General features: G+C 37.9%; 1 protein-coding gene across 6 annotated transcripts in view; it reads left to right on the plus strand.

Moving 5' to 3' along the window:
- The window catches only part of TRIP12 (thyroid hormone receptor interactor 12), a 71973-nt gene that overhangs the window by 38925 nt on the left and 18201 nt on the right, over nucleotides 1–14847 (plus strand). For 5 of the 6 annotated variants that reach the window (XM_018074897.2, XM_018074901.2, XM_018074898.2 and 2 more), the window contains 20 exons: nucleotides 304–440; nucleotides 1365–1448; nucleotides 2825–2920; nucleotides 3901–4049; nucleotides 4366–4401; nucleotides 4488–4583; nucleotides 4999–5091; nucleotides 5223–5384; nucleotides 6901–6969; nucleotides 7082–7247; nucleotides 7948–8065; nucleotides 8207–8363; nucleotides 8683–8836; nucleotides 9372–9600; nucleotides 10307–10425; nucleotides 11015–11222; nucleotides 12261–12361; nucleotides 12479–12653; nucleotides 13054–13195; nucleotides 14140–14331. In XM_018074897.2, the coding sequence (XP_017930386.1) occupies nucleotides 304–440; nucleotides 1365–1448; nucleotides 2825–2920; nucleotides 3901–4049; nucleotides 4366–4401; nucleotides 4488–4583; nucleotides 4999–5091; nucleotides 5223–5384; nucleotides 6901–6969; nucleotides 7082–7247; nucleotides 7948–8065; nucleotides 8207–8363; nucleotides 8683–8836; nucleotides 9372–9600; nucleotides 10307–10425; nucleotides 11015–11222; nucleotides 12261–12361; nucleotides 12479–12653; nucleotides 13054–13195; nucleotides 14140–14331 (2683 nt within the window). The remainder of the gene's footprint in view (nucleotides 1–303; nucleotides 441–1364; nucleotides 1449–2824; nucleotides 2921–3900; nucleotides 4050–4365; nucleotides 4402–4487; nucleotides 4584–4998; nucleotides 5092–5222; nucleotides 5385–6900; nucleotides 6970–7081; nucleotides 7248–7947; nucleotides 8066–8206; nucleotides 8364–8682; nucleotides 8837–9371; nucleotides 9601–10306; nucleotides 10426–11014; nucleotides 11223–12260; nucleotides 12362–12478; nucleotides 12654–13053; nucleotides 13196–14139; nucleotides 14332–14847) is intronic. The other variant, XM_018074900.2, reaches the window with a different exon arrangement.

Consider the following 14847-nt stretch of genomic DNA (forward strand, 5'->3'; position numbering starts at 1 on the left):
ACTAACAGTCACTTTAATCTTACTCATTTTTACTGTTGTATTTTAGTGTAGACTGCCTTGTCTTGAAGAGTATAATGTAAGGACCCGGCTGTAATCCATTAGTGTAAACAGATCACTGCAGGGTGTGGGCCAAGGAGGGCAAAGAAGGGTTGGATAATTTTGTGACGATTGATTCTTAAACAAATTATTAGTTTGTTTAGTGTTGTGGCAGTGATCTGCATAGATGTTACACAGTCTTGAGTAGACTAATGAATCCCTTGTCATAGTTCATAAGGTCTGAAAGTTTGTTTTTTGAACCTTTAGTCGGCGAGGCTCTGGCCTGGGCAAAAGAGGAGCAGCTGAAGCTCGCCGACAGGAGAAGATGGCTGATCCTGACAACAACCAGGATGGAGTTAACTCTTCAGCTGCACGAACAGATGAGCCTCCCCAGGGAGCTGCAGGTAAGAAGAAATTCCAACTAAAGCATTTTTAGCATAATAATGATGATATAATAATAATAATGATATAGACTTCTTTGCATTTGAAAATAATTAAATGGTTCTGAGTAAGCTCATAAATTATTATGGAAGGATTTTGAGTGAGAGGGATCTTCTCTTTTGAGTTTGGTTTCTTGGCTGTCTGATACATGGGTCAATTATGCTTTCTTGTAGTTTCCAAACTATATTCAATAAACCAGACTTTAGTTTTCAAGCTTCTCTCTCTTTTAAAAAAAGTAACTTCAGCTGATGCTACATAAATTACTACCAACTGAAAAGACACTGAATGGTTTAGAATACAGAAGGCATCGTGTACCTGTAAAAGCTCTGTTGAAATTACTCATAAATATTCTGCAGGTTTTCTGTTGAAATTGCAAGCATTTCTGTACTGGAGAAATTTATAACTAAGTTAAATATTATTACTTGCACAGTCCTATTAAATGATAATTTTATCACCCGGTCCTAATCAGTAGTGAGTTCAAAGGTGCTTTCCAGTAATTATGCTGAATGGTAGAAAATATTAAATGTTCTATGCTTAAAGCCAGCCACATCAGTACTGAAAGTTAAAATTAATGAAAATCTAAGTGCAGTGTAATACTCAATTAAGAAAAGCATAAATTTATTAAGGATACTGGTAAATCTATCTGAAATGTAATTTGTGGATCTAGCTGTACTTTTTCATTATGTTGTGTGGATTTAGCCACTCTCTTCAGCTTTTGGAAAGTACTAGACTGTAGACTGGTCTACTTTGAAATGGAAGTTGTACAGAAGTTGGCTGGTGGCAATGTTATATGCAGAGCACACTTTTGATGGCAGAGACTTTTTTCATGTGAATTTTGTAGCTTTAAAGGCACTGTAATTGTGTTAATCTCTATTTTGTTTCTTTAGCTTCTAGTTCTGTTGCTGGAGCTGTAGGTATGACAACTTCTGGAGAAAGTGAGTCAGATGATTCTGAGATGGGAAGACTACAAGGTATAAAAGTTGTTATTAATTTACCTCTGTTGTTTGCAGCCTATAAGTAGCCATACTTACACAAATTCTGTATTACATGTAGTGGGAAGGCTGTATTTTGTTTCACTGTCTGCGAATGTGTTGCTTTGCTTACAGTAATTCTGAAGTATGGAGTTACAAACCTTAATATACTAAAGATGCAAGAATTTGGAAGTAATGTCTGGAGGGGGTGGCATATTCATTTACATGGTGTATAATACACTACTATTGATGATTTTCTGGGAGGAGGTGGAGGTAGAGAACTGAGAACTCAGTCCCAAGTGTGTAAGCTCAAATATCAAAATAATCTTTGCAAGCATGTTTTCAGTTCACAGGCCAGGTTAAGCCTATTGTACTCTGCCTGCTTCTGGATAACATTTTTTTTTTTTGTGCTTGTCATTGATACCCATGTTGCTATAAGCTTTGACCAAACAAAATCTGAATGTTCTTAAAATGCTTGCTTTTGTGCTTGGGCTAAAGGACTCCGGTCTCTCAAAACCCAGGAGTACAAACAGGTATAAACTCAGTTTGCATGTCCTGCAGTTGGACTAATGATTTTGCTGCTACATTGCAGGGAGTCCTGAGATTATGATCTCCCTTGCAAATGAGAGGTTTTGGTTAATCTGGGTGTTTAACTTGAAGTGAGTGCTGTGTCAGTACCAGTTCACTAGCTTGTAGTTCTCAGTAAGCACAGGTATGCATTAGGAATATAGAGCTAAATTGGTTTTCACTATTAATGATTATTTTACTGATCAACAGTAGTCATGATTGCTACAATAAAAATCAGAGTCTGCCAGTTAGTTTAGTTTAAGTAACACTACTGTAAAGTGTTTAAAATCAATCAAAAAAGAAACCCGCTAATAGCTAGCAGAGTTCTTCCCTTTCCTGCACATCAACAGATAAAGATATGAACCTGTTTTTCAGTGTCATTTTTTTTTTTTCAGATTAGTAGTGACATGCAGTTTCTGAAAATGTGAAGATAACCTTAACCTATTTTATGTAGTTTGAGTTCAGATTTGAAATTACAGCCTGGTATATCTGCTATTGTAGCTCTAGACTTACAACAGTTTAACAGACCAGATTTCTTCTGTGAAATGCATAACTCTGAACACTCAGCGGGTGACTTCTTAAAGGGCCTTAATGCTCTGATACTTACAGAAATGAGTTACTTATCCTCCAAAGGTCATCTTTTCGGTGTTTTTTTGGAAATCAAGGTAGCTGCAGTCATCTAATTCTAATTCTTCTTTCTTAAAATATCAAAATTCTAGCAATCTTAAATGATAACATCATGGAATTTAAGCTTTTAAAAATATTCGTAGAAGCTTTGACAATGGCTGTTATCCTCTGTTTGCTTTTAGCTCTATTAGAGGCTAGGGGTCTTCCTCCTCACCTGTTTGGCCCTCTTGGTCCTCGGATGTCGCAGCTCTTCCACAGGACAATTGGAAGTGGAGCTAGTAAGCAAAGTTTGTCTAATTTGACTTAATTCTTTCCACTTCCAGACTAGTAGAATTCAGCCACTAGTAAATCTAATATTTGTATTAGCTTCATAGTTTAATATTTTACGTGTTGGAGACTTGTATGTCATGATAGTGCTAGACCACCGGTCAAAAATATTAATTTACTTGTCTTCTTTTAAGGAAGAGAAATCTGCTTTAGCTGTATTTCTTTTCTTTTCTTTTTTTGGGGGCATCATAATGTTCCATTCTAGGTGGGGAAGGGAGGGTTCTTGCCTTTTCACCCCTTCCTTATCTTTTTCTTTTGCATGATGGGCTGCTTAACAAAAGACCTCTCCAACCCCCTTGGGTTTTTTGCTAGCTTTAAACAAGTGCTTAAGCTAGCTTTAAAACTACTTGTAGATGTCAGTTCTGAGTTATGCTGGTTTTAGTTTCAGAAGTGTCTTAAGTTTCAGACAGAAATAATTCCCTTCAGATGGTGTGTCAGTGAGAACGTGGGTCCTTAGGCATGTTCCCCCAGGTCTGCATTATGCAGCTGGATGAGATGTGTACCTTCTAGTCTAAGTCTGTTTGGCTTCCCAGGAGAGCCAGAGGCAGCCTGTTACACTGCATGCCAAGGAGAGGATGGGGTCTCATGTGCTGTATGATCCGGGAGGGTGTTGAAAAGTCCTTTGCTTTACAAAGGTGGGGTGGGTGGTGTGGGTTCTGGCACCTGCTGTAGGTTGGCAAGATGGCTGTGAGGAGCAGTGTGGCGGACTCCCTGTGCTGACCAGTCTGCACTGGAAAGACAGCCAAGAGAGATTTTGTCTCCCTTTCCTATCCTACCTTTTTATGACAGGGAAAGGAAGTGAAACTACAAATACAGAGGAAAACAAACTATCTCTGGTCTTCCGCTCTGGCAGAAGTATAGCATAACAGTTCCCTTGAACACTTATGTTTTCTAATATCTTCTTTCCTAATTTTTTTTTCTGGACAACTAGGTTCTAAAGCCCAACAGCTTTTACAAGGTCTCCAAGCCACTGATGAAAGTCAGCAACTACAGGCAGTGATTGAGATGTGCCAGCTGTTGGTCATGGGAAATGAAGAAACATTAGGAGGATTTCCAGTCAAGAGTGTTGTACCAGCTTTGGTAAAGATTTAATCTCATGTTTCTATTGGAGGATATAATATTTCATTCAATATCTTGCTTAATTTTTTTAATTTATATTATATAGACTTCCTTGTAGTTTTGCATACGTTTATCACATTATGTGGTTTTGAGGGCAAGTTTTGTGATATTTTGGTAGTCTTGTTAATTCTTTAATAACTCAAGCTTAGGTAGGTTCTTTTGAAACTTACCCACAGTCAAAGTCCCGAGTCAAGCTACAGTAGTGATTTGTACCCTTTTTTACGATGGTACCTAGATAATTTTTTCTAAACTAACAATACTTTTTTTTTAAAAACAGATAACGCTGCTGCAGATGGAGCACAACTTTGACATTGTAAGTAATCTGTAATATTTGAGAAACTTTTGAAATGCAAAAATACGTCATCTGAACTTAAACCCAAATATTTGTTTATTTAATAGATGAATCATGCATGCCGAGCCTTAACATACATGATGGAAGCACTTCCCAGATCATCTGCTGTAGTGGTAGATGCAATTCCTGTCTTCTTGGAAAAGGTAAAATGAAATCAAAACAGCGATAAAATAGTACGAAGAGATTTTAACTTTTGTTTTAACTTTAAGAAATACCATTAAGATAACAGCTTCTTTTCACGGCTTACAAGATAACACATAATGCACGAGAGTCTTTTAAAACCACATTTAATTTTTGTTCCCATCCCTGCTGAGTGGTGCAGTCTGATCCACTGAGAGCTTTTGGTCAGGTTGATGTTGCAGAGGTGCTGTGTAATTGAGCTGTTGTCTCCTGGAGTAGCTTCGTAGCCGAGATAACCTAAACTGGCAGGCTTGGTTCCATCTGGCTTCATTAGCATGTGTGTCTTAGTAGAGACTGTCTGTCCGAGTGTTGATGAAGGTGATTGCTTTTACAGATTGGTTTAGAACTTGATCTACAAGCTTTTTTGTTTCCTTGTAGCTGCAAGTTATCCAGTGCATTGATGTGGCAGAGCAGGCGCTTACAGCCCTGGAGATGTTGTCCCGCAGGCACAGCAAAGCCATTCTACAGGCAGTAAGTGACAAAAACTGCCCTCTTACCTCTGCCACTTCCACATCTTGGTGATCTTCTGTGAAGGTGAAATAAGAAAACAGCTTTCTGTGACTTCAGCAGCACTGAAAGTGAAAATGTTTGTTTTGTTATAGGGTGGGCTGGCAGACTGTTTGCTGTATCTGGAATTCTTCAGTATAAATGCACAGAGGAATGCACTAGCTATCGCTGCCAACTGCTGCCAGAGTATAACACCTGATGAGTTTCACTTTGTGGCAGACTCTTTGCCACTGCTTACACAAAGGTTAACCCATCAGGTAAGAAGCTATTAAAAAATATAAAGTTCTAATTTTTAAGTGGAAGTAGTATAAAGTTGCCTCCAGATACCTAGTTCTTTATTGTGTATTATTTACCTTTGCAATGTGATAATTGTCTTTAAGTTTCTGTACTATCAAGTTGCAATATCCTAATGTGCATATGAGCTTTTTGTTCTTTGTAAGCATGCTGTAAGGATTTGTGACATTATATAAAATGAGGTAAATAAGGTAGTTAAACTTAGAGCATGAATAATAGTGGGTTTGTAGTCCTTGTAAGAACTACAAGGACATCAGAAAGAGGAAGTCTAGTAGTATTACTGTTGTTTTTTTTTCCTTAACAAATGTCTTGCAAGGTTCTCTCCCACTTTTAACTCAGAACAGCTTCAGTTTCAGTTTTTGTGTCCTTTTTCACTGCTTTCACTTTTTGGGAGGGCTTATGGCTTTTAAAAAAAAGTTCCTATTCTTGCACAATAGTTTGAAGTGATAAATCCTAAACCATGGGGCTCCTAAATGCTACCTAACCTGCAAAGTTGTTGTGTTCATAAATGAGCACCTACAAAAGAGATTTCTGATGATCTGCTTGGCTGGCAGATCCCTATTATAAAGATGGAAAATGAGAGGTATATTGTTTGTTAACAAATAAACTTAATGGAAGCTTTCGGGCAATGGTTTTGTGTGTTCTTGTGCTGTTCTTAATTTTGCAAACATCATCTTGCTGAAAGACTATTTGAATCTTTGAAGCAGCCTTACAGAGTCAGTTATCAGCTTTAGATTGTACTTTAGGAGCAGGAAGCACCATTCTTAGCAATAGTAGGGATAGGTACTGATTCCTGCTCTCTGAAGAGAAGCTACAATCCCAAAAAGTAAGATTTCAAGAAGTTTGGAGGTGGAAATTTTCTGGAAAAGAATCTTGAGTTTACTTTTAACAGAATAGTGAAATCGGATAATTGTCTAGTCCTAGCTACCCTGCAAGGTCAGCTAGAGCAGATTGTCCAGGAGCATGTCCAGCTGATTTTTTTGTTTGTTCAGAATATCTCCAAGGGTGGAGACTCAGTCTCTCTGGGTAACCTGCTCTGGTGTTCAGCATTTGCTGTGCTGGTTGTGCTGCATGATATAAAAAATGGACCCCATGTATTCTATAGAACAGTAGCCTTCACTCCTGCTTATTATTGATATCTTCTGTTACTTGGCTTTGTAGTTCCTTTCCCTTTTGTTTCCTCCTTGCAGAATCCAAAAAGAATATTATAGATCCATGTATTTATCTCTAAAGGTCACTAATGGTATTAGTGTTGCAAGTGTGGGGTGTTTCCCAGGGAATATGCAGGAGCACAGTCATATCAGAAGTCGGTTTAGAATGTATCAATTAATTTAAAATTGAAGAGCTATGATGTTCTGTAAAATAGATTCAGCTGGCCTTTTTGGAGATATTTTATGAATGCCTGGAAATGACAGGATGATCTAATGCAAGTTAATGTATTTCAATTCAAACAAATACATAACTTTTTTTTTATAACAGGATAAAAAGTCTGTTGAAAGCACTTGTCTCTGTTTTGCACGGCTGGTGGACAACTTCCAGCACGAGGAGGTAACGGTGTGGATGGGGGTGGAGTTTTGTTTCTTACTTCCCTCCCTCTGTTTCTCTTGAGGACTTACCTGCCAAAGACTAATGTTTCCCATTTTGCTGTTCCTTCCTGAAGAACTTGCTGCAGCAGGTTGCTTCCAAGGACTTGTTAACAAATATCCAGCAACTCTTGGTTGTGACGCCTCCAATCCTGAGCTCAGGAATGTTCATCATGGTGGTGCGCATGTTCTCCCTGATGTGCTCCAACTGCCCTACACTTGCAGTCCAGCTCATGAAGCAAAGTGAGTTCTTACTCTTTCATATTCTAGGGGACCTGTTCAAGTTAATGCCTACAGTCAATATGGGCCTCTCTGTACTTGATTATATAAATATTTTGTTCTTTCAATTGTTCTCTCTCTTACTATGCTTCCCCTGAGATATAGTTCAGTTGAACTTGTTGAAAGCTTTTATTCAGAGGGTTTTTTCTGCCCTTTCCTATCTAGTTGTTGTCACTGGAGTGCTCACCTAATTTTGAGTCTGTATTAGCTGCACAAATTACTCTCATTCCAACACAAATTGAATAATTTTTTTTATGATCTACACAATGTGGGGGGACCATGTGATTTAAGTACTTTTTCTAAGGTAAAACATTAACAAAGTAGGTGCTCTACAGCTGTCTTTAGTCATCACTTGTTTTCCTTGTTTCATCTCATAAATTTTGACTTGTCACTTAATCTGCCCCGTATGTTTCCCTGTTTTCTTCTGTGTGCTGTATATTGAGTGACACTTCTCCCTAGAAGTCCATTAGAGATAAAAACCCCAAACCAAGAAAACCACAAACCCCAGAGCTGAGAACAAACACGTTTCTTACACTGTTCCAAGAGATGGCTTTTGTCTTACTGTCTACTGTCTCTTTGCTTTGGGCAGTAACTGTGTAGTGTCCAACAGGAAATGGAGTCCATATTCTGATACAGGCAATCTCATGAATAATAATTTTTATAGATATTGCAGAAACTCTTCACTTCCTTCTTTGTGGAGCCTCAAATGGGAGTTGTCAAGAACAAATTGACCTTGTTCCACGCAGTCCTCAAGAACTTTATGAGCTTACTTCCCTTATCTGGTAAGTTTTGCAGTCCTAGGTTTTGGGTATGGTTGGTATGTTGAAATCCCTAACTTCACTAAAATGAAGGCAAACAGTTTTCAGCTTAGATGGTCTTGATTGTATATTTCTAGTAAAATACTGTTTTAATGTTCTTTACAGTGAACTGATGCCTTGCCTGCCAAAAGAGGGAATCTTTGCTGTTGATACTATGCTAAAGAAAGGAAATGCACAAAATACAGATGGTGCAATATGGCAATGGCGAGATGACAGGGGTCTCTGGCATCCCTATAACAGGATTGATAGTCGAATAATAGAGGTAGTAATTCCACACATTTGTGTGGTGATGCTTTTAAAATACGCGTGCGGTTGTACAGGGAATCGAGTGCTTTCTTTACGTCTTTGACAATACCACTCTTGATCTTTCTGAGTAAGAAACACAAGTTTGCTCAAACATCCTGCTGTAGTATTGCACTATTTTGGTATTCTGTCATCCCAAATCACTTAATTGCTTAATCACTGTTCTTACTGTATTTCTGTCAGTCACTGCTTTTCCTACTGTGTTACCCCCTCCTCACCTTTCATATAGTTTCTGTTTGTTAGGGATTTCTTAACTTTGAACTCTTCCTTGGTTTTAGGCAGCTCATCAGGTTGGTGAGGATGAGATCAGCCTGTCTACACTTGGGCGTGTCTATACTATTGACTTTAACTCTATGCAGCAAATAAATGAGGATACTGGAACAGCACGTGCCATTCAGCGAAAACCAAACCCTTTAGCCAATACAAACACTAGTAAGTACAGCTCAGAAAAACCTGGTGTCTCTACCTATGGCTAATTTGTGCTGGATTGTGCAGCAGTTTACTACTTAACTAATAAATTCATGGCTTTTGTGGAACATCAGACTGTTCTGATTAAATGAATGAAGACAACTTCCTAACAAAACTCCTAGTGTTGACACGTATGCTTTTTAGCATGTAAACTCTTCCTGGGAACTGAGAATGTATTGAATTGGGAGGGAGCTGGGGGTGTTCCTGGCCTAGGAACTTGTGAAACAGTTTTGTTCATACAGCTTTTTTGTTGAACAAAGACTCTGTGAGGGCTCTTACTGTTGTACAGAAATACGAAAGAAAGCTAAAGAAAAAAAGAATGAACTCTTTAAAAGAGGAGGCTTTGTACCTACATTCTTGCCATGATTTTGACTTCTGGTTCTTAAATTATAGCTTTTCAATTTAAGAGCTGAATTAAATCAGCTTTTATGGAAGAAAGTAAGCATCAGAGCAGAGGTGCAAAGAACTAAACAGTGTTTGGTTGCACACTTTCTCACAGGTGGACATTCAGAATTGAAGAAGGATGATGCTCGAGCACAGTTAATGAAAGAGGACCCAGAACTGGCAAAATCCTTTATCAAAACATTGTTTGGTGTTCTTTATGAAGTATATAGTTCTTCAGCTGGACCTGCTGTTAGACACAAGTGCCTTAGAGCAATTCTTAGGATAATTTATTTTGCTGATGCTGAACTTCTGAAGGATGTTCTGAAAAACCATGCTGTTTCAAGGTGGGTTCATTAACTCTCGTGAATGAAATTAATTTTAACCTTAAAACTAAAACTTGTAATTACTTTTTTTGGGGAAAATGATACTTTTAAAGTCTTATGTATTTTTCCAAAAGCTGAGGCTGCCAGCTCTGCAGGAATTTTTTTGCAATATAGATTTTGCAGTAGTTGCCAACACTGGGCATTCTTACTGGAAACTTAGATTATTAGTACCCACAGCCATAGGTAATGTCTAATATTACCCTTTATTGGTTTTTTGATTTCTAAAACTTGCCTATGAACTTCTCTAAGGGCAAGGTAACTTTTGAGGTAATACAGTGTGAGCAGTAATAGACAGTCGTGGCATTCAGTTGGTAAGTTTTATTTGTGAAGCCTCTCCTACATGTTGTGCCTAAAGTTAGGGAGCTGGATAAAAGGATACAATCAGAAAATAAACTCAATAGTTTTTCAAAGGCAGTACCGAGCTGCACAACACCATGTTTATGAAGGGAGGAAACCCTCTCTTTTTCTTTATGCCATGTTAAAACTTAGTAAGTGATTTAGGTGGGAAGAAGACTGTCCTTTTATTTATAGCTCTTACAAAAGCTCTGTGAAATTTGTTTGCTTTCAGTCTCCAGTGCTGTATATGCAAGATGAATTGACTTGATTTGTAAAGAAAAACGCTGTAAAAAAAAAGACAAAGCTAATTCTAACAAATTATCTGTTTTAGTCATATTGCCTCCATGCTGTCAAGTCAAGACCTTAAGATAGTAGTTGGAGCCCTGCAGATGGCAGAGATCTTAATGCAAAAGTTACCTGACATTTTTAGTGTTTACTTCAGAAGAGAAGGTAAATCTTGCTTTCTTTTTTTTTTCTCTTCACCTCTCTGGGTAGTATTTTAAAAACATGTGTGTATAGAATCCATACCCTTTACCCCTCCTCTCCAACCTCCCCAAGCTGTAAAAATGGAATATTGTTATTATAAAGACAAATCTGTGCAAGCTGTCCTCGTATTGCTAGGGAGGAGCTTACCAAGACTCTGGAAGAGACAAACTTGTGTTTTCTGAATCTGAAACAAGGCTTACTAGATCCTAGTGAACTGACCTGGGCTGAAGATGGCTCATTACATGGGAAGTCTTACTGGAGAAAACTGATGAATCCTTGGCAGGAAGTCTGTGTTCTACTCCATTGGGGATTTCAGGGTTTCTTTAGCTACTGGTCATGCTGCTGTATTTTTTTGTTTTTAAACTATGTAGGTTAACTTTCTGGAGAAAAGGTTGAGCTGCTTTTAAAACTTTGTATTGATGGGTGGGGTGAGCCACTGCTGCCAGAGTCAAAACAGAGGTTCACATATTTTATATTTTCAAACACCCTTGTTCCTGCTACCACACCACCCCCCAAACCAACCCACTAAACAAAGAGTTCTTCTTTTGCCAAGGGGTGATGCACCAAGTAAAAAACTTGGCAGAGTCCGAGGCTTTGCTCACGAGCCCCCCCAAAGTGTGCACTAACGGCTCGGGAACGCTGGGCACCACGACCACAATAAGTACTGGAACAGCCACTGCTGCCAGTAACGCAGCTGCAGAGCTGGGCTCTCCCAGCTTACAGCACAGCCGGGAGGATTCGCTGGATCTGAGCCCACAGGGGTAAGTGCAGTTCCTGGAAAGTGACATATTTGGGTTGAGTTTAGTGGTTTGTTGTGGTTTAATTTTTTTTTTTTTTTTTTAAACCTAGAGTGACATGGGCTGCCATATTGTTGTCTGTGTTTTGCTGTGGTATTTTCCTCTAAAGGACTAAAGTGGGGTGGTGTTGAAACTTTCAGTGGGTAGTTTTGATTAATTTTATATTAAATGTTTAAAAGAAAAAAAAGGACTAGTGACATGATAGTTATGTTGTAATAATATGAAATAATTTACTTTTTTGGGAGGATACCAAGAGCCACAGCTATAGTCTCATCTAACTCTCGAGGACAGAGCAATTCTTTAAGAGCTATGGTGCATAGGTCCTTTCTGCTGGAGACTGGAGAAAAAAGAAATCATCCTTAACTTACTTTGTTGGAAGGCAACCATTTTGAACACTTGTAGAATTAAAATCTCTTGTAGGAATAAATAATAAATTATTTTCATGTTACACAGTTTACCTTCATTTTAAAGGTCAAGTGTTTGTCACTTTAAACCAGAACTGAAATATGTGAACTTTGTAAGTGTAGGGGTTGGTGAGTAGAAATGCCTCAAATTGTTGAAAAAGTGTTTTCTGGGCTTTAATAAGAGAGGCAGGTCAAATATCCAATGTCTTTCAGTGTTTATTCAGTAGAAGTTTGTGGATTTTCTTTTTCTTCTTTTTAAGGGTATTCAAATAAATGAATAAACAGATAGTTACACAAATTAAAACATGAAAATTATGAGAGGCCTCTGTTTAGTGTCGCTTCTGCATTTGACTGCTCATAATAGAAAGGTGACAGGAAGCAAACCCCCTTCTTTGTGAGAGTAGTCACTTGGTCCTGTCAATTCAAACAGTGTTCAGGTCCCTTCTCCCAGAGTGAAGAGTATTCTCCATGTTGTGGGATAGAGCCTGTTCTTTAATTCCTGAGGAAGTAGCTGGCAGATGCATGTTAAAATAAGGGATGGGTATGTCTGTGAATATGATGGGTGGGAACATGTCTCTTTATTTTTAACTTTGGACAGAAGACTCAGTGATGTTCTAAAGAGGAAAAGACTGCCAAAACGAGGGCCAAGGAGACCAAAATACTCTCCTCCAAGAGATGACGAGAAAGTAGACAATCAAGGTAAATAATTCTTAAAATGTGATACTTTATCTCCTTCTAAAGTAAGTTTATAAGCTGCCAAAAGTACTAACTGTAACAAACCTGTTACTCTCTTAATTTTGTCTTTACTTCCTCCAGCTAAAAGCCCTACAACTACTCAATCTCCTAAATCTTCTTTCTTGGCAAGTTTAAATCCTAAAACATGGGGAAGATTAAGCACACAGTCCAACAGTAATAATATTGAACCAGCACGAACAGCAGGAGTAAGTGGTCTTGCAAGGGCTGCTTCCAAGGATACCATTTCCAATAACAGGTACACACACAAAAAAGTCAAAGTACTTGTAATATGATGTTAACTTTGAGGTACAGCTGTTTATGATAAGCCATCAAGGGCTTGCATACCATGTAACAAAGAAGTTTGAGCACAACCACAGTTAAAATAACTCTGGAAAAAGAATCAAGAAATAAAGGTAGAGAAAATAACCTCTTAGTAGTTTAAAGTAGCATGGTGGGGAAAAATTGTAGAACTGAGAAAAGTGATGAAAAAGTGATCTGTAGAGAAAAGAACTTTACGGCATTAGAGTAAGAGCAAAGAGATTTTGTCTGTGACTGCTGTTTAACATGGAGAAAAATCATACTCTGGTTGTATTTATTGCAATATTGGTGATGGAAATGCTAAGTGTGGCCAAATGCCTTTGTGTTCTTCTTTACAGAGAAAAAATTAAGGGCTGGATTAAGGAGCAAGCCCATAAATTTGTAGAACATTATTTTAGCTCTGAAAACATGGATGGAAGCAATCCTGCACTAAATGTATTACAGAGACTTTGCACTGCAACTGAACAACTCAACCTCCAGGTTAGAAATGGCAAACTTAATTGGAGTGGGGAGACATTTCTTGACTTGACTTGTGACTCATTATGACTTGGAGTCATTTTTTGGAATGAGTATATAAGCTCTGACACACATCACTTATGATAAAAGACCAGTATTAACAAGGGTATTCTTGATTCCTAGCAATATGTCATTTACATAGCAGTTTATTTCAAATTTAAAAGTTCCACAGTTAAGTGTGTTAGGTGTAAAGTGCTCTTTATACCTAAAGAGCAACACAGTTTGTAGTAAGAACTTTGGGGGTGGAGGGAGATCAAAAGGGAAGTAGCATTTTGTTAAAATGATAGAAGAAATACAGATTGAGGCAAATCTGTGAGCATATCAAGAGGTTGAGCCTTGCTTTTCAAACAGTTGTGATCCTTGATAGGTGGTCTAAACATGTAACATCTAAAGCTCAAGAGCTGAACCATCTTCTGTGCTTTAATCTAAGCAATCATTAAAATATGTAACTTTCTCTCTTCTTCTCTCCCACGTGGAAGTCGTGTAAAATATATACCAGTCTGAGTTGTTTGGGGTTTTTTTTGTACATTGTGTTTTTTGTGTTTGGGGGGGTTGTTTTGGTGTTTTTGTTTTTCTTTTTCTGGGTTGTGTGTTTGTGTGTGTTTGTTTTTTAAAAAAAAACCCACTTGTTTGGACCTCATCTTTACCTTGTGTGAGACAAAAATGGGACCTTGCATTTCTCTTAAAATAAAGAAAATGCAGATGTTGCCTATAATGTCTCCCCTTGAACAGAGAAGTGCTTATCCTCAGATTATTTGCCCCGTTACTGCTTGTATTAAGTTACGATATACTCTGGACTTTCCCTTTTTCCCCCTCCCTTTAGAGCTGTTCCATGCAGTAGAAGGAAAAATAGTATTTCTTAAACCTTTAGTACCTGCATAGTAAAACACTACCTTCCTGTTTCTCAGGTGGATGGTGGAACAGAGTGCCTTGTAGAAATCCGTAGCATTGTCTCGGAGTCCGATGTCTCCTCATTTGAAATCCAGCATAGTGGGTTTGTTAAACAACTGCTGCTTTATTTGACATCTAAAAGTGAAAAAGATGCTGTAAGCAGGGATATCAGATTGAAAAGATTTCTTCATGTATTTTTTTCTTCTCCGGTAAGTTTTCTTGGGTTTTGTCTTGGAATTCTTAGTTGTCATTCTCTCAAATTTTCTTTCTCGAAAAACCATCTGAGAAGGTTCAGTGTTGACCTTATTTTAAAGATAGAGTACAGAAGGAATGTTTGTTTATGCCTAAACTGTATAGCACTATAACTTTCACATGGTTCTAAGTCTTTATAGGCCATGAACTTTTTTGAATACCCTGTAATTACAGAGAATTTCACACAGCAGTGGGAAAAGTTCCAAAATGGCCAATTAACTGTGTCTTGAACAACTTACAAGTTGTTTCTGTCTTTTAGGAAGTTGATATGGAAAGAGTTTGGATAGTAATCTTATCACTTGTTCTCTTTAGTCCTAAATACTGCAAGGAACTAGTGTCCTGTTTTTAAAGGAATAAATGTAAAGTGGAAGAGAGGAAGGTAGATAACTACAACTTCCACAAAGCTTATTGCTCATGGCTAAGGGTGAATGCTTAAAATCTGTAGGGCTATTCAATTGAAACCAGGAGAGAAA

This window comes from Manacus vitellinus, unplaced genomic scaffold (assembly GCF_001715985.3).
Source record: "Manacus vitellinus isolate BGI_N305 unplaced genomic scaffold, ASM171598v3 scaffold_29_pilon, whole genome shotgun sequence".
Taxonomy (NCBI): Eukaryota; Metazoa; Chordata; class Aves; order Passeriformes; family Pipridae; genus Manacus; species Manacus vitellinus.